This window comes from Alosa pseudoharengus, unplaced genomic scaffold (genome assembly GCF_046254945.1).
Source record: "Alosa pseudoharengus isolate Yale_2024_CS ecotype anadromous, Long Island Sound unplaced genomic scaffold, YU_APseudo_1.1 YU_APseudo_1.1_scf_23, whole genome shotgun sequence".
In the NCBI taxonomy this organism is placed as follows: Eukaryota; Metazoa; Chordata; class Actinopteri; order Clupeiformes; family Clupeidae; genus Alosa; species Alosa pseudoharengus.
Genome location: NW_027468685.1, coordinates 12,772,829 through 12,790,630, shown reverse-complemented (window position 1 = coordinate 12,790,630; position 17,802 = coordinate 12,772,829). Strand labels below are relative to the sequence as shown.

General features: G+C 42.3%; 4 protein-coding genes across 5 annotated transcripts; 1 reads left to right on the top strand and 3 right to left on the bottom strand.

Annotated features, from left to right (window-relative positions):
• Positions 1 to 23: 23 nt before the first annotated feature.
• On the top strand, positions 24 to 2,305 carry uqcrb (ubiquinol-cytochrome c reductase binding protein). Its single transcript, XM_076301601.1, has 4 exons — positions 24 to 81; positions 738 to 806; positions 1,399 to 1,565; positions 2,112 to 2,305. The coding sequence occupies exons 1-4, from the start codon at positions 63 to 65 to the stop codon at positions 2,187 to 2,189; spliced, it is 333 nt and encodes a 110-aa protein (XP_076157716.1). The 5' UTR covers positions 24 to 62; the 3' UTR covers positions 2,190 to 2,305.
• Positions 2,306 to 2,790: 485 nt separating this feature from the next.
• On the bottom strand, positions 2,791 to 5,424 carry lrrc14b (leucine rich repeat containing 14B). The gene is made up of 3 exons (XM_076300942.1): positions 4,420 to 5,424; positions 3,597 to 3,956; positions 2,791 to 3,352 (listed from the first exon to the last, which is right to left on the bottom strand). The coding sequence occupies exons 1-3, from the start codon at positions 5,322 to 5,324 to the stop codon at positions 3,034 to 3,036; spliced, it is 1,584 nt and encodes a 527-aa protein (XP_076157057.1). The 5' UTR covers positions 5,325 to 5,424; the 3' UTR covers positions 2,791 to 3,033.
• Positions 5,425 to 8,336: 2,912 nt separating this feature from the next.
• On the bottom strand, positions 8,337 to 10,203 carry gatad1 (GATA zinc finger domain containing 1). Of its 2 annotated transcripts, none has more exons than XM_076300940.1 (5): positions 9,653 to 10,203; positions 9,422 to 9,544; positions 9,263 to 9,322; positions 8,998 to 9,181; positions 8,337 to 8,907 (listed from the first exon to the last, which is right to left on the bottom strand). In XM_076300940.1, the coding sequence occupies exons 1-5, from the start codon at positions 9,857 to 9,859 to the stop codon at positions 8,717 to 8,719; spliced, it is 765 nt and encodes a 254-aa protein (XP_076157055.1). In that variant the 5' UTR covers positions 9,860 to 10,203; the 3' UTR covers positions 8,337 to 8,716. The 2 variants fall into 2 exon arrangements, with proteins under 2 accessions (XP_076157055.1, XP_076157056.1); XM_076300941.1 differs by having other exon boundaries at positions 9,680 to 10,203.
• Positions 10,204 to 11,135: 932 nt separating this feature from the next.
• On the bottom strand, positions 11,136 to 14,103 carry crdh (cone RDH). The gene is made up of 5 exons (XM_076300939.1): positions 13,912 to 14,103; positions 13,379 to 13,540; positions 12,317 to 12,436; positions 11,878 to 12,082; positions 11,136 to 11,241 (listed from the first exon to the last, which is right to left on the bottom strand). The coding sequence occupies exons 1-5, from the start codon at positions 14,087 to 14,089 to the stop codon at positions 11,136 to 11,138; spliced, it is 771 nt and encodes a 256-aa protein (XP_076157054.1). The 5' UTR covers positions 14,090 to 14,103.
• Between the last annotated feature and the right edge of the window lie 3,699 nt (positions 14,104 to 17,802).

The window sequence follows — 17,802 nt, the reverse complement described above, 5'->3', positions numbered from 1 at the left end:
ATGGTCGCAACAGAGCCTGTCATATTACCCACAATCCTTTACGTACTTCCTTAGAGTTGAAAATGGCGGCGAGGGCACCAGGTAAACTTACAGGGATTTAAAGTCGTTTATCTATCTATATTTTCGTGATTAACTATATCGTCGATATTGTGACTTTAACTTTTATCCATCACGGTTTGTGGTTGTATTGCCGTAAAAATGTAAAGCTGATTTCTTTCCGCAGTGTCCTTTACTGTCCCCTAACGTTAGCTAACAGAAGAAATGTTAACATGCTAACTTTCAATGGAAAAGCAGGTCACTCGCAATGGTTGATATCAGCCATCCTTTCTCGGCTCTCTTACTCTTAGTTGCCGAGTGACATTGAAGTCATGTTTAAAAGTTAAAGAAGTCTTTTGATTTTACGTTAGCTAGCTATCGCGGTTAACAATGTATGTTTGCGTAGCTATATAAAGGTTGAGTGGCTAACGTTGGTTAGCAAGCTGTGTTTGTAACCTGTAATGGTTTTTACATTTCGTTGTGACAACTTTCCAAAATATTTACCTCAGGATCTCATTTGACCAACTAACGGCCATAACTTAGAGTTCAGAAGTGTTTTGATGAATTCTCTGTGTGTTTTGTGCTTTGAATCACGTTGTGTTATACTCTGTATGTGTTATGTAATGGTTGGCCTTGGGTTGCTGCAACTTAGGTGTGGTGATTTAAAAAAAAAAAAAAAAACTGATGTTAACTTTCCCCAGCTGCTACCGGCAGGCTTCTGCAGGGATTCCGTAAATGGTACTACAACGCTTGCGGCTTCAACAAGATCGGTAAGTGATTTCTCACCTTTTTATGTCAACACTGAACAATACTAATAATTTATGCTCCTGCATGTCGAGTCACTTGTGAATAAACAACACTACTACTTATTTAAAGCAACACCAAAGAGTTTTTTGTACCTTAAAATAATGTTTCCAAAATCGTTTCAGTGGTTCATCAACTCGTAACAGGGTGAACGGCACTTTCTGCATTCGCTTCGCGGCCCTCTATCGGCTATAACCGCACTATGTAAGTTTGCCGGATCGGGTAGCGGATCTGTAGTTCGATGGAATGAGACATAAGAAACTACAAATTTGACTTGCATCTGATGTCGCAATACATCGTACTTTCATAAAATCATGCAACATATTCTACCTTGTCTGTGGACATTGTTATTTGCAAAGCTGGTGCTGGATAAACAAATAGTGCGTGCGACAGAGGAAAAGTTCTTTGGTGTTGCTTTAACACCCATGTAAGAAATAATACAGTTAAACGAACCGCATAGCATCTGACAGACATATTGTGAGACTTGTGTTAGGGGATGTGTGGGAATCAGATGTAAGCCCGTTTGAGAACAGTTTCTTAACTGTTTTCTCATTGCAGGTCTTATGCGTGATGACACCATACATGAAGATGATGATGTAAAGGAAGCCCTCCGCAGGTTACCTGAAAACGTGTACAATGACAGAATGTTCCGCATCAAGAGGGCCCTTGACCTCTCCATGAAACAGGCGGTTCTCCCCAAGGACCACTGGACTAAATACGAGGAGGTAAGACCACTCACGTCCGGTTAAAAACATTGATGTTGAATTGATGCCATAGAGAAGATAGGCCTACTACATCAGTCTGGTTCATCTACAAGAATCTACACCTATATCTATAATCAAGAATTATTTTGTGTTTCATATAATATACGTGTGTCAAATTGTGGCTATTTCAAAATAACATCAAAATAAATGGCATTTGTATGAGATTACAGGTCCCCCATTCATTTTCTCCTTGGTGGTCTTTTTCTGTAAAATCTTTGCCATAACCATGGTCCTATCTTTTCCCTTGTTTTTTTTTTTTTTTTGTGTATGAAAATGCCTTTGACCAAAATTAAAATAATGCCTCTCAACACAAATGTGCAGAGAAGTTCATATTCATATAACAGCCATTAGGACTAAACCAAGCTGGGAGTAGCTATTTTCACCAGTAAGGATGTGTTTTGTGTTGTGCATTGTCTAGAACTTTTAAAAAGTATGTGAATATTTAAGTGGTCTGTTTTCATAAGCATGCCTCTAAGTTGTGTGTGCTTGTGTATGTGATTCTTACAGGACAATCACTACCTAGAACCCTACCTGAAAGAGGTGATTCGGGAGAGGAAGGAGAGGGAGGAGTGGAGTAAGAAGTAAAGGGATTGTGGGGGCTGCACACCACTTGTGGTCTGGTCTCTGGTGTGATGTATTTAAAAATGAAAGTGTATTATGTGTACGGTCTCTGTAATTATTAAAGTCTCTTTTAACTGAAAGTCCAGCTGGCTTCAGCGGGGTTATTTATGGCATGCCCCTAAAATCAAGGTCAAATTTAATTAACACCACACTGAACAGTTTTATTCTGAGTTAGCATCATAATCCAAAACATTTACATCTCCAAAGATATGAAAAAAGACAAAGCATTAACACATCTGTTAAAGTATTGATGATTTCAAATACAAAAGGATTCGTTGCTATTATGACCTGTGGTTTCCCAAGATTTGGGACCATTTCAAAATCTATCTATCTACATTCTAATCTATCAATCTATTGTACATTCCATCTACAATATTGAACATTTTGGCTTTAACTCTGCACCCTGTCACTTAACTGCAATTGTATCATCTTTATTCTTAATGAACATCTTAGCAGCTAAGTGTGGAAGGGATATTGATGGTGCTCCACCTATTCTGCATACACTTCCTCAGCAAATTGTAGCCACACAGAATCAAAATCTTTCAGTTAATGTTATTGCTCCATCTTGGTTTTGTGAAAGTCTATGCATCTGCTTGCATATTTTTTTTCTCTCCATCTGCTCCATTTGTTGCAGTGCATGTATCTGTTTGCACACTTAAAATCCACCTACTATCTATTCTCAGGAATACCACTCCTTTAGGATCTGCCCTCCATCCAAGTGCTTTTCTTCACCTTCCCAAATTCGCTCCATCCCCACATGTTCCTTTATCAGTAGACACCCCATCATCTCTCCTGTCTTTCTCCAAATTCACTCTTCAGTCGGCCTGCGATCTCTCCTCTCATCCACCTCTGTGACTGTGTCAATGAAATTGCCCACAACGTCTTTGAAAGAATTCACCATGAACACCCCGAGCTCATTGGACGTCTCGTTGATGTCGGCGTCGTACACGCCTAAAAGCGGAGAGCACACCTCCACGTGGCCCTTCCCAGCCTGCTCCAGGATGCCCACCAGCTCGGCCCGGGCCTCACGGAACTTCTCCCGGTCGTACTGCAACAGTGTGCTGTCGTCTAGAGGATAGGTGACGTTTTCAGAGTAACAATCTCGTGGCACTGGGAGCTCTATGTACCTACAGAACAGATAAGTCAGAGCTGTCTTTTGAGATTAACCCACAAAACAGCAAAAAAGGACAAAACCATCATGCATAGTTCTGCTTATCAAGTGCTGAGCATGTAAACTGCACTACATTGTCAGTACTGTAGGTAAAAGTGAGATCGTAATAATATGTGAAGCGTTACATGAGTGTTGAGAAAGGAACCACATGTGAGGTGGTGAAAATGATCCCTTTTATTTGTCATGTCCACCAGCAGTACCTGAGGGAAGGGTAGCGTTGGGCAAGCATGTTAAAAATCCTCCGGAGGGCAGCCCAGGTCAGCGGGTTGCCCAGCATCTTGAGCTCCTGTAGGCAGTCACAAGGAGCCAGAGCCACCAGGAGCTGCTCCAGGTGCTCGTCCTCCAGACCACAGTCCTCCAGTCCGAGGCTGCACAGCGTGCCGGCGCAGCGGTGGAGGAGTTTCCGAAAGGTGTTCGGGAAGAGGTCGCCCACCACGTGCCCACTCAGGTCCAGGCGAACCAAGTGCTCACTGTGTAGGCTGTTTGCCAGGTAGGCCATATCAATTGCTGTCAGAGCGCAGTTAGCAAGCTCCAGACACTGGAGAGGAGTGTTCAAAGGGCTGGAGAGAGAGGAGTAAATAGAGAGAGTCAGAGAAATATTAGAGGTCAGAGAAAGTAGAGTTCAAACAGAGAATTTAAAAGGCAGTTTGAAACCAGTATATTGGATAAGGAGTGTAGGCTACTTCCATTCCACCTCCACATATGTCTACCTTGCTTTAGTGGCATACATATCAAGGGCAGATAACTGGTTTGGCACTCTGCTATTTAAATGTGGGCCACTAGTTGTTGCCAGATTCTGTCTGGGTCAGCCAGCCAACATTCTCTAAATGAAAACAACTCGGGCACAACATTCAGTTGTGCAGCCACTAGAACAATGGATGGTGTGCAGATATAAGTGTTGTAGAAATAAAATAAGATATATTTGGTTTTGTGCATAAACACTGCAGCACACTTACACTGGGAATTAATTCAGGCATGTAGAAAAATCTTTCTCTATTTTTAATTAGCACACATACTCCCTACCTGAGTAGTCTTCGAAGGTGTCCTGTTAGAGTTGAGAAGCCCAGGTATAGTTCCCTCAGGTGTGTCAGCTTACTCAACAAATCTCCCAGGACCGCGAACAACTCTCTGTCCTCAGGTCCAAGCCGCCTCACGTCCAGAGCTCGAGCGGGGAGCGTGAGGGATCGCAGTTCTCTTAAGTTCATCTTGGAGAGGATGACCTCCAGGTGCGGCGCCTCAAGGTGTACGTTATGGACCACCTCCAATTTCTCAAGCGCCTCGGGCTCGGCGAGCCGCATGAAATAAACCAGATTCCTTACGGAAAGTGAGTCGGCACGTAGAAAGACGCAGTGCAATTTCAGTGGACAGTGCTTCCGAAGAATTAGTGCCTGCGACACCACTTCAAAACTACGGCCCGTGACGAAAGCCTCCATGCGCACGTCTATCTCTGTGTCGAATGCTGACGGAGCTGCTGTACCGGCTTGCATGGCCACCATAGCCTCATAACACATTCGGGTCATAAGCTCTGTACGCGCCCAGCGGCCTAGTGTTTTCCCACATTTGCACGGTTGCCGCTCCAGGTCCTGTAAACCCGTGAAGTCGGCAAGTCGCAGAGATTTAACATAAGTGGTTTGTGGGCTCAATACATAGTCCCGAAGCCCCGTGAGGACCGCCTCAAGGCATATGCGACATGTCCGTGAGGTGAGGTCTTCTGTACAGTCACTTGTACGTTCCAGCAGCCGTTTGAGGTTTAGTTGGGGAAGAGGCCAGGTCTGGACAAGGTCGTGCAGAAACGCGGCCTCCTCTCGCAGGTAGGCGGCTTTGAAGAGCAGGGGGTACAGGTTGTGGGAGAGGCAGCTGATGTTCTCATGAGCGCTTGAGCCGCTACACACGAAGCTCTCCGCCGCAATAAAACGTAGGGATCTCATGGTCGAGGAGTTAATGCTAGGCTAATAGTCAACAACTCAGCAAAGAGCGTTTGCCGGTGGGGTAGAGAGCTCTACCTTGTTTTGGTTTTCCTTGTTGACAGCCGCATGGGTACGTCTGTGCTTTTGTCAGCCGGCGAGTTAGTGCGCGAGACCAATGGCTAGCCTTTGTCTGTTTCATGTGCCTCCGTGTAGCTACTCCTATGGGGTGCGTGAGAGGGTCTGTTATTTTTAGAAGCAGCTGTCTCGGCCTCTCGGGCCTGTGACAGTCTATTTGAGACGTTCATCAACAGGTTAGCATACAACATTTCCACTGACCTTCATATCACACAACTACACACATCCCCAATTTCCAACCCATGCTGTTCTCAGTGTATTAGGCGCTATGAGTAGGTAAGCTACTTGTTCTCCCTCACACTGCAGTGTCATAAAACATTTATTTCTACATAAGGACTAACAGTCCCTCTATCCACAGGAAGCATTTCCCAACATCTTACGGCAATAATAACTATTGCAATCATTTTCACTTTAAATAACTTGAAACTTTAAATGTTACCCTGTAGCTATGGGGAGGCTGTAATTATTGTTGTAGTCTACAGGGGTGTTGGACTGGAAGTAAAACCAGTACTGATTACTAGGGCCCCAAGGGGGAGGGCCCTTGAAAAGTCTGGAATATATTTTATTATATGTTTGATCGGGGGGCCCATGAGGACTGCCTATGCATAGGGCCCAGGATCTTGTGCTATGTCTCTGGTTGTACTGTAGTTGTTGTGACACCTGACTCCTGCTGGAGAACGAAGGCCAAGATCCTTTTAGGACAGGCTGTACCCACAGAAGCCTGTCTGGCTATGGTGTGTCAAGGGCACACTGTGGAGGGCAATACTGGGGTTGGGTTCGGATGATGGACATTCGATCATTTTTAATATAATTTACCATCTTTTTAAATCATGATGCTTTCATTTATCAAAACTGTGCTGGTAGATTTAGCACAGTGCATGTCTCTGATGTGTTGCCACAAATCTGTTGCTCTCTTTGTTCTCAGCTTCATGAGTGGCACTTATTTCTGCCCACAGGCGAAGTTCTTAGTGACAGTAGATGTACCTGCTTCAAACCTGCATGTGTAGTTCTCAATCCCAACCAGGTCTAGACAGTGGCTTCTGCGCTTCATGTTCTTGTCTATAGTGCTGCCTCTGCGCACACACACACTTCAAGAGGGTTTGACAGGAGGCTTTTACTGTTCAATATTGTGTGTCGTTCTCACCACACACGCTTCATTCCTGCCTTTGGTATTCTAGAACCCTATTGCAGACCTAACAAATGGATCTGATATTATCACTGTCATGAAAGATCCGCAAAAGAGAGGTGTATTTATTCAATTTTATACTTGGTTTAATTTTAACATATGATTCTATCGGATTTTAATGCTATGGTTGTTTGTTTACAAAAGAGCACAATGTAATTATGTTCATATAAAGGCACTCCAACAACAGGCTTTCTCTGTGATGAGTTGCTCTATATGTCTGACCAAATTATTACTCATCTAGCCCTATATAGATGTCTACACACTTTATCAGATCTATTCAGTGGAAAATATTTGTAATTCTGCTTTATGCTTATGTTGTTTGAGAACAAAATCTGCATAATGAAACTCCTTTCTGTAACTTTACATCTCTTTAGTTTCCTCTAGCCATAAACTATTCTCTGCCCTCTCTTCCACAACATGCTTCACCACATAATGGCATCAAACTGTAAATCCCATCAACCCAATATGCTGTGGGATCGGGTGGGTACAAAAATAAGTAGCCTACATGTAGGCTAGTGATATTAGCAATGGCTTGTTTAAGTGTGTGTGTGATTGCGAGTGTGGGAGGGAGAGCAATATAGGACAGAAAATATTGTAATAAAAATGAAAAATGTCTCACTCACCACAAAAATATCACCATAAATGTAACACACAAACGCAGCCTCCAGATGTGTTTATCTCAAAATGATAATTAAGTTAATCAGTTTAGACAGCTGTGCAAAAGCAAAGCATTGTGGTGCACTGCAGATATGTGCATGGCAGACAGAGAGTGAGAGCAAGACAGACTCATGCGATTCTCCTCTAGATGCTAGAATGAAATTAGAGTGCATGCAGTGACTAAGCAACAATTCCACATTAACCATATCTAATAAATCCCTGAAAAAAACTCTCTCTCCTCCCCCTCTTCTCAAGAGTCTCACACGCAAGCCACAATGTTTCTACAACTCTCCTACAACACACTCCAACTTGTCCTGCTTGTTATCCCCATCTATTCCTTGGCCCCGTTTCATGCTCTGAGGAGAGCAGAAGCACATGGTGCTCTGTCATCTTTGATGATGTCTGTGGAATTCTCAAAGCTGCAACAAATGAAGAGCCTGGATGTATTCAAACAATATGTCCACATCCTCTGCAAAATGATGGTCAGAGTTATGACATACAAAAATGAAAAATGATTCCTCACACGTAATGAGGGCCCAGCGTAACATTAATCTTCTTCTTCAGTGCTCATTTGTAGAGACCAACATACAGGTGTCATAGCCTAAAACAAACTGCACAGTGTTTCCACATAGAACACATACTGCAGAAACTTTATGGAGCTCTCAGTTGCTTATGGGGTTACTGACGTCTTACATGTGTGGAGAATATATATAAATCAGTGAAACCAACAACCCCATGGAGAAGATTAGTGAGGAGTGGCAGCAGCAGACAAATCTCTCAGCTACAATAGGCCTGCTACTCTGCACTGGAATCTCCACAGTACAGAGCTGTATATGGCTCTGAAATGCTGAACAGTGCCCCCTGGTGACTATAGACATCTCATTGAAGAGTCAATACAGATGGCAACTTCGATATTGTGACCATTTTTGAGTTTTACTCAGGCTTTGTCAGTTAATAGATCACATCCAAGTAATTTCTAACTAATAGATCACCTCTTTAAAACTGATATTGCAGGAAACATACATTAGTTAGTATACAAAAAAAGAGAACATTAATGCAATATCCATCTATGCATAAAGGACCAGACACATACTATTTATTTTGTTTCACAAAACAACAAAATATCAGATATTGACTGTCCATATATTCTACCTATTTTAAAAAAACATCCATTACAAAAGTCAGTATTTTAAAAAGACTTCAATGGAGAAGTCTGTACAGCACCATGTCTTCAGGTTTATGGCACCTCTCAACCTTCCAAAACACTGATCCCAATGTTAAAAGTCATTTTATGTCACTCTGTAAAAAAGTGTATAAATAATACTGTGAACACACATGACACAGTGTTTGCTGTCCAGTACTTTCATTAATTCAGGTCAATGATACACCTTCATAGGCAGATGTGCGTCCTTTCTGTTATATTAAAAAAAAAACACTAGTTGCCTCCACCAATTGTTTCCTTGACTGCAACAGTAGGGGTAGGTCCAATGTGTGTCCAAATGTAGCCTTTCTCGGGACGTATAGGCATGGTTGGAAATGGACTGCTCTTTGACTTGAAGTACTCTGAAGGCGCATGGCAAACGAACTCAAGGTACTCCATCTTCCTTGGCAAATCTTCTTCTGGTCCTAAAGAGAAGCAAGTAAATGTCATTAAATGTATCAAAAGCTCTTAAGACAATTGCAACGTAGGCAGAGGCAATACTTCCAAGGACTTACCAATGATGTATGTGCCTGGGTCAAAGTGATCTCTTGGACTGGCCTGTGTGGGGATCAGCCATGTCAATGCAGCGCTCTTCTCACAATACTGGTCCTGAATAAACCCACGGATCTGTGCAAAGTATGGCTTTCCATCATCTTCGTCTACGACTTTGATGACGTCCCCTATTTGATAGTACACCCCCTTGAAAAAGAAGAATGACTGTCAGTTCATTGGACACAATCTGTTAAACGGCATGGTCGCAGTCAGAGAGATTCAACGTACCTTGTAAAAGATAGACTCTGATGTTATGATTGTTGAAACGGACTCCGGAGCTTTGATTGGCTAAAAGAAAACATACATGTATATCAACATAAGCCTGTAAGCAGTAAGATAAGTATACTACCAAAACGGCCAGAGCGTGACGTCTATGTGACTACTTACATTTTTCAGTTTGAAAATGTGTCTTCTGCCTTTTCCTTTAGTCGAGACCTTCTTCTCAGAAGCTGGTGCCTTGTACTTTGTGCTTCTCAATCGTGCTGATCTTCTGTGGATCTCCTGTTTCGACTGCAGGTAAGATGGAGAATGGCGGAAATTTGTACAATATAATCTCAGAATGTTGAATGTATGACTCAAATGGTCAGCTATGTCTCATCAACGTTAGCAACTCTTTACCAGTGTTTGCTTATGACGATCGCGTACCTGCTTTCCTCCACCATTATTCTGTTGTACGTTGGAGGATGCTGACGGGCCGGAGGATCCACCGATTGAGCTCTTCACTGTGCAGTTGTTGCACAGAATTTCCCCCTGATTTCCTTTCTTCCACATAGAGGACGAATTTGTTTTGCACACCGCACAGCATGGTTTCAATCCCAGCGGCATTTTGCCTTGGAAAGTCGGGGTCTTTTGAGCAATGTAAGGTTGATAACCAGTAGGCTAATATGTTCAATTTAACTGCTATGAAACGGTTTTTGTGGTTGGCCAGGCAAGCAACTTAGCTTGCTAGCTAACGTTAGCAAGTCATCAGTAGGCTCTTGCTTCCTGGGATCTTTTATGAATATAAAGTGGTTTACCGTAACGTTAGTAGAATGTGATGACTACCAACAGTCCCTTTCAACGAACAGAGGTTTCCTGGGCGCCCTTTTCATATTTAATGTCCTTCGTAGCTAGCCAAATTCCTCCTGAATGGTTGTACACAGGCGAAGCTGTGGCTGTCCAATATGAAAATAGAAAACTTCCGGTGTCAATAGCCCACAATGCACCACTTGTGTCGAGCGGCGATGTTTCCTTGGCGCCATCTTGGAAAGGTCCACTTGGTCCTTTTTTTTTAACAAGCCACATAGTGTTTCTAGAACAGTATAGTTGTACAAAGCCACATTTTATAGAATCTACTTAAATTGCTTATTTTTCATGACGATGCATATATGAATATATATGATATACACCAAATGTGGTGGGTGATTGGTGGCAAAAATAAACATAACATTCGAAAGAACCACAAAATAGTAAATGCATGATGAATGAATAAAATAAATGAAGTTCATCCACTGTGTCATAAATCATTTATTTTATTACACAACATCAATTGATGTAGAAATATAATTCTTCCTAAAAATACTTTGCATAAATAATTTATATGAATCTATTAAAGACAAGATGTATATTTGAAATCATAAAGTTAACCTTAATATGATTAATAATTTTCTATTGGTTTTCTGTGACCATACTTTTTGTTCTCTCGAAGAAGAGTTTAAACAAGTAAGGCTGGGATCCAGAGTAAAGGATTAACACTTAGTGATTTGCACTCTGAACATGGGGTGGGCCTATTGGGATCTCGACACAGGTAAGGAAATGTAAGGTATTACAACACATCTAAAATCCTAAGTATGCACAACATTTTCTTTTTGATGCCTGGATGTTTATTTTAACAACAAGAGTACAAATGTACTCTGCAGTCTAACTCCTGACATATCCATTCATAACACCATTTCCAAGCAGACATGCCAGTCACTGCTAACTCAGGTGATAGGAACCAGCACAATTGGTGAGCTGAGCACGAGTTGAGTTTGACAGGAACAGCAGTCATTTAGATCCATTACAGTTTGGCATGGTTCTCTGTTGTTGTTATTACGAGCACAGCTCTGTGGTGTCAATGGTCTCAGTCCTCTTCATTGTATCCCACCAACTTGGCACTGATGTCCCAAAGCCTCATGGCAGCTAGGTCATCTTTTCCCTCTGGAGCAGGTTCCTTCAGTTTACAGTCGCTAAACAAAAAGAGACATGACACAGCTTAACACCTATCCCAAAAACAGTGTTCATGTATAAAACATGAGAAAAATCGCAACACTCGCAGGATAGGCAGGCACACTCATGTCATGCACTCAAAAACTGTTGTGATGTAATAATATTAAAAGCAATAAGATCAAATACAAAGATAATCAGCCTGTTCAAGGCATCATGCAGATGTTTTATGTCTGGCTAGAAACATTACATTATATTACATTTAGCAGACACTTCTTGACCAAAGTGACTTACATATGTCATTACAAGGGATCACATTGTCCCCGGAGCAGCAAGTGCCTTGCTGAAGGGCACAACAGTGGAAGCCGGAAATTGAACCGACAACTTTCAGGCTACTGCACGCTAGCCCAGCTCTTTAACCACTACACTACCACCGCCCAAAATATTTTAGCCCAGTTGAGAAAAACCCACTTATCTATGGCTTTACATCTACGAGCCCAGTGGGTCTGTCTCACCACCACTTCCATGCAGGTCCACTGTACATAGTATCATCTCAGCCTTGCCACGCACTTCAATTCAGTATCATGCCATGGGATAGTATGGACTTACAGATACAAACATACATACCTGGTTCCTATCACCATACATTACAAACATACCTGAAGTAGCAGCCGGTGTGTACCTCCAACCCCTCGGTGACAGCACAGTAGATGGAGGTCTGTGCGCCTTGTTTGGGCGTCTTCATCAGCAGCCAGGCAGGCACCTGGAGAATTGCACTCAGAAGAGGGTACCGTGTCTCCACGTAGCGCCCCAGCTCTGTCCTGATCACCCCAGGGTGCAGAGCAAACGAAGACACCCCAAAGACTGACAGAGGAGAACATACTGTAGCTGTGATAAAGCAGACCTGATCTATATGTAAAAACTCATGTGTAAGTGTTGGGCTAAATAAGTCTGCCAACAGATAACTGAATGTAAAACATGCTACCTTCTGTATCCATAATCTACCATTTTATGAATTATACACTGAAACTCTAAATGTCATAGCGTCATAGGGAGCATCAGCATACGTTGGATAAAATAAAGATAGGAAGCCCTTACCTCGAGTTCGGCGTGAGAGTTCTCTTGAGAATAAAAGGTTGGCTAGCTTGCTCTGTCTGTAGCTCACTAGTGAGTCGTATGGGGTCTTATTGTAGAAGAGGTCCTCAAAGTTGATCTTCCCTGAAAGCAACAGGTTGCAAGTGGAACTTGGGATGTCACCGTTATATTACTGGCATTTGTTGTTTTGGCGATTTCAAGGACAATGTACAGTAGTTGTAAAAGGACAATAGATATGCAGTTATCTTCTGCAGTGGTACTCAAATGTAGTCAGTTGAGAAACAAACTAACATTCTTTTTTGTCTCTTGTGCGGAACAGCAAGAGAAGGAGTCAGAGGAATATGAGTACAAACCCTGGCAAGAAAAGGTCACGAAGAAAGCTAAGCACCTGACGCTGGAGATGCCATGTTAGTTATCTCACTGTGTGTGTGTGTGTGTGTTTGTTTATGCCTTTGTATATGTAAGGGAGTTTTTCTTCCTTAGTAAGGGAGTTTTTCCTTGCCCCTGTTGCTCTTGGGTGCTCCTTGTTGGTGCCCCCCCCCCCCCCCAATCCCAATCCTCCCCCACCTTTCTTATGCAGCCCTTGCCACTTAATCTACTAAACCCCTCTTCTACTGCACTTTTTACCCCCCCCCCCCCTCCCATAAATGCACAAATAGGCTGACACCAGACATAATTTCACTACATTTCTTACATCCAGTAACTATATGCATGTGACAATAAACATCCTTGTATCCTTGTATGTATTTGTCTGTAGTAGGTGACCTGTTGGCAGTGACAGAGAAGGCCTCTGCTCAGGATCATGGATATTTCATGTTAACTATATTCTCATCTACATTTTGGGATGTTATTATGGGAGGGCTATCTGTCAAAAGCCAACAATCAGACACTAAGGGAAACTGGGCAAGTGTAATAGTGTAATGCTAAAAGTAATAGTATTGATGGTTTTGTCCAAAAAACTACCATCTGTGTGTGTTTGTGTGTGTGTGTGTGTGTGTGTGTGTGTGTGTGTGTGTGTGTGTGTGTGTGTGTGTGTGTGTGTGTGTGTGTGTGTGTTCCTCTTACCCCCGACATGAGCGATGCTGGATACATTGACAACTCGACTGGGTGCAGATCTCTTCAGCATGTCCAGGAGTAGCACTGTAAGGAGGAAGTGTCCTAAATGGTTGACACCCAGCTGAGTCTCAAATCCGTCCTCTGTCAGGATCTTGGGACACAGCATTACACCTGTTAGGGGTCCAAACAGCCAGGAGATTCAATTCATGCTCTGATTAAGTAGAGAAGATATCAGTAAACCTGTGCCTTATTACTTCAGAAAATATATCAAATGTGAGAAATACATCTCTAGCATTTTGTATGTTCTACATTAATGTATTTTACAATGTTTACTAAAAAAAATGTTGAACTATCAAGTAAAATTATGTGAATAAGAATATGGATGAAGCTGAAAGTGGCACATTTCCTCACACTGAATTTGTGACTGCTCACTCTATTCTTGCAGCATATTTGGATTTAAAAATAAAACCACCACCAGACTGTTACAGGCCTTGAACAATGGCCAATGGCTGACTGAGGTTTTTCAGCTGAGTGCATCTCACCAGCGTTGTTGATGAGGATGTCGAGCTGATCCTCGGTGGCACTGAGTTTGCTTGCAAACTCCCTCACAGATCTGAGCGATGAAAGGTCCAGCTGTCGTACCACCACATTCCCATTTCCTGTTGACCATCGGATCTCTGATGCAGCTTTCTCACCTCGCCTCATGTCTCGACAAGCCATCACCACACGTGCTCCTAACAGTCAAGCACATACATACATACATACATAGTTGCAAACCTACATACAGTACACACACACATATTTTGGGAGCATAATACGTTTATAACTGTATGTGAAATTAGGGTAGTGTAGCGTTCACCTCTTAGAGCTAAATCTCGGGCGGTTTCTTTTCCAATTCCAGTATTGGCTCCAGTAATCACCACTGTTTTCCCATCAAGGCGTATTCGATTTCGGCAAACTCCACCTGCAATCCATTTCCTCAGAAGAACCAGACCTGTGTTAAATAATACCAAACATTAGCCAGACATCTACCAAAGAACCATGAGAACCAAAACCCATGAGACTTTATTTGATCTTGACAAAAGTCATAATACTGTACTGCTGAGTCCTGACATCACAAAGGTTTGGCAGTTTGCCCCTAGCTGGATTTGGTGATGGGTCAGTAGAGGTTACGGGTGACATGAATTCAGAAAAGAATATGTCACATTGTGTATTCTGAGTCTGTTGTTTATCAATTCCTTTTCTCTCCTATTAAAAGTAGACCAGATTTAACTGTAAAACTGATGTGATGTGTATTCGTGCTGTAGTATGTGATCAGCTACATTGTTGAGCTTTGTCTCCTGATCAGCCACTTAAATAAAATATGCATTTCCTGTAGTATCAATTAAAGCTTTAAAGTACAGTATATAGGTATAGCTGCCTGGTAAATCCATTTCACAGACATGCTTTAAACTGGGCACATGAGGTGAACAGACACAATGGGTTGCCTTATCACTTAGTCTGGTTTTGTCCAGATTAAGACCCCATAATCTTGTGAGATCTGATGGGTCACGACATCATTAAGAGATACAATGGGAAAAAAAAACATTTCAGTATTTTCATTCAGATGCCAATGCAAACGTATCCTACACGTGGGTTGTTTTCATGTTTACAAATAGATACATAGAAATAGATAAATCTAGGCTACACATAGTAGGGCCTAAACTCACAAACATTCCTTGTGAAATTTACTAGATATGCTGAGATGAACATAGCATGAGCATAGCTTTAAACCAATTAGATTATCATGCTAAATTTCTTTGTAGTATTTTCAGCACTAACCTGTGCCAAATTTGAACAGTTCTAAGCGGTAGCCTACTGTACGTTGTTGCGCTGTCACCATTTTGGCTACTTACTGATGGCTGTCACAGCAGTAGCCACACCATACTTTGCAATCGGGTTTGTTTTCAGCTCTTTCCATACTTCCCGGGCTGGCACAGAAAGACTCATACCGTCCGACCGGAGGAACTGCCCCGTTCCCCTCTTTTCACCAACAACAATGAATATCCCCAGTGTCTTGACTTGTAAGTTCAGTTTTGAGAACCGCTAACGGGCTGGTGTGTTCTGGGAACTTGTTGGCATTCAAGGTTTTATAATCAGATTAGTCTTGGATCTACTCTAAAGACTAACCAGTGGTGTGTGTGTGTGTGTGCAAGAAGACAAAAGCTTGACCACAGTATGGCTGATGATGACCATACATGCATTTTTTGCACAAATGACAAAATGCATGAATTAGGCTACATACAGGTGCACACGTCATGACTTAAAGGCCACAGTGCTGTCCAATAATATCTGGCACCTATACTCCGTGACTAAAGTACAGTGACACTAGAGGGCGCTCAATCGTTAATATTTGCCACGAGAAAGCATAATGGATTAGGCCTACAGAAAATATTCTTAATTGCCATATCAATTTAGTCTCTAAAAATATTTTTCCACAATACTGTAAACACAAATAGCCTAAGTCAATAACAAACAACTAGTCTACAAAAAATACCCACCTGCAAGATCCTAGCCCTCTACTGCACAGAATTTGATGGTACATGATAAAAATAACTCCACAAAATGTATTGGTTCATTTTGGGATATTTTACTGATAAAAAATATTTTTTGTTGCTTAAAGGCAACATTGTGCGACAATGGTACAGAATCACTTTGTAAAAAAAATTGTATTCACAGATCATAAGACAGAGAGTTCAAGGTGTAATATTGATCCTTTGCAAATGTTCCTATATATCAATCAGATAAAAAGTTAAAATCACTTCAAACATATTTACATTAGATTTGTGGTAGTTTATATCATGTATCGTGTCGTGTCACATACTTCTTGTTCTCCACCCTGTGTGAAATTTCAAAAATGTCTCTGTTGTGAACCACTTTTTACACATCACGGGAAGAGGGATAGTCAGGATAGGGAGGAAGGTAGTAGTAAGTACCAGATAAAGCATGTCCAGCTGCTACTAGTGCTAAGAGAGCAGGTACTCTCAGAAGAGTTGAGTCTTCAGGAGGTTTTCTAACACATTCCACTAACAGGAAAAAAAAAAGGATGAGAAAATTTTGGATTGCCATGAGTGTACAGATGGCAGATCCAGGTGGCGTTCATTAGAGGAGCGCAGCGGTCTAGAGGTTGCGACTTACATATACCTGAATGAGGGGATTCAAGTACATAAGTGCGAGTCAGTGACTTCTTTGTAGGCAAGCATTAACAATTTGAATCTAATCTGACCAAGGGGTCGTCAGGTAGGAATGAAAGAGCTGTGTGTCATCTGTATATAGCAGTGGTATGAGAAGTCATGTGAGCAGATAACTGGACCCAGTGAGATGGTATAAAAACTAAAAAGAAGTGACCCCAGTACTGAGCCCTGGGGCACCCCTTTACGGAAATTAACCCTGGTTTTACTATGACAGAATAACCATGCTTTTTCGGTTTCATGTTTTTTTGGGTAACCATGACTATAGTTTGACGATGTTTTTTTGTACCCATGATAACCATGGTTTATCACTATAGTTGATAACTAAGCACCATGCCCCGCAAGGGGTGCTGCTAGAAAAATTGGTCCCAGTGGTGCTCTTGATGCCTAGCCTGGCGTGCCATCCTACATCATTGACATGTATAGTCTGGCATCGAATCATTCACCTCGCTTAATCCAAGGGGCGGGCAGAGAATTGTCTTTTAAACTGCCTAGGCATGCAATAGGCCAGCGCTACGACCATATCCGTATCCGGTCGGCAAAACGGCAAATACATCCTTCTTCGAAAGGAATGACTTAAGTGCATTGTGTTGATCTACTTTCAAAGAAAAGCACAAGTCCAACTCCTCCAAAGTTGACGCCAACGCCGATTCAAACAACCGCTCTTCGTTTGCCATAGCCACCTTCCTTGTTGTTCACCGTCGCAGGATGTCGTTATCCTGTTAAGCCCGCCTTAAGACTCTCTAACGAAATAGAGCGCTGTGATTGGCCATCATCCACGGTGTTAAGCCAATAGAAATTCCTATGGTTCGATACTAGACGTACAAGCTGAGCAAATTAATTTTAGATTTCTAGGCTACTTGATGCCCTATGTGAGAATCAAACTCACAACCTAAGTATAAGTATACTCTTTTGATCCCGTGAGGGAAATTTGGTCTCTGCATTTATCCCAATCCGTGAATTAGTGAAACACACTCAGCACACAGTGAACACACAGTGAGGTGAAGCACACGCTAATCCCGGCGCAGTGAGCTGCCTGCAACAACAGCGCCGCTCGGGGAGCAGTGAGGGGTTAGGTGCCTTGCTCAAGGGCACTTCAGCCTTGCCTGCTGGTCGGGGTTCGAACCGCCAACCCTCCGGTAACAAGTCTGAAGCACTAACCAGTAGGCCACGGCTGCATCTTATGAGACAGACCTGCTATCT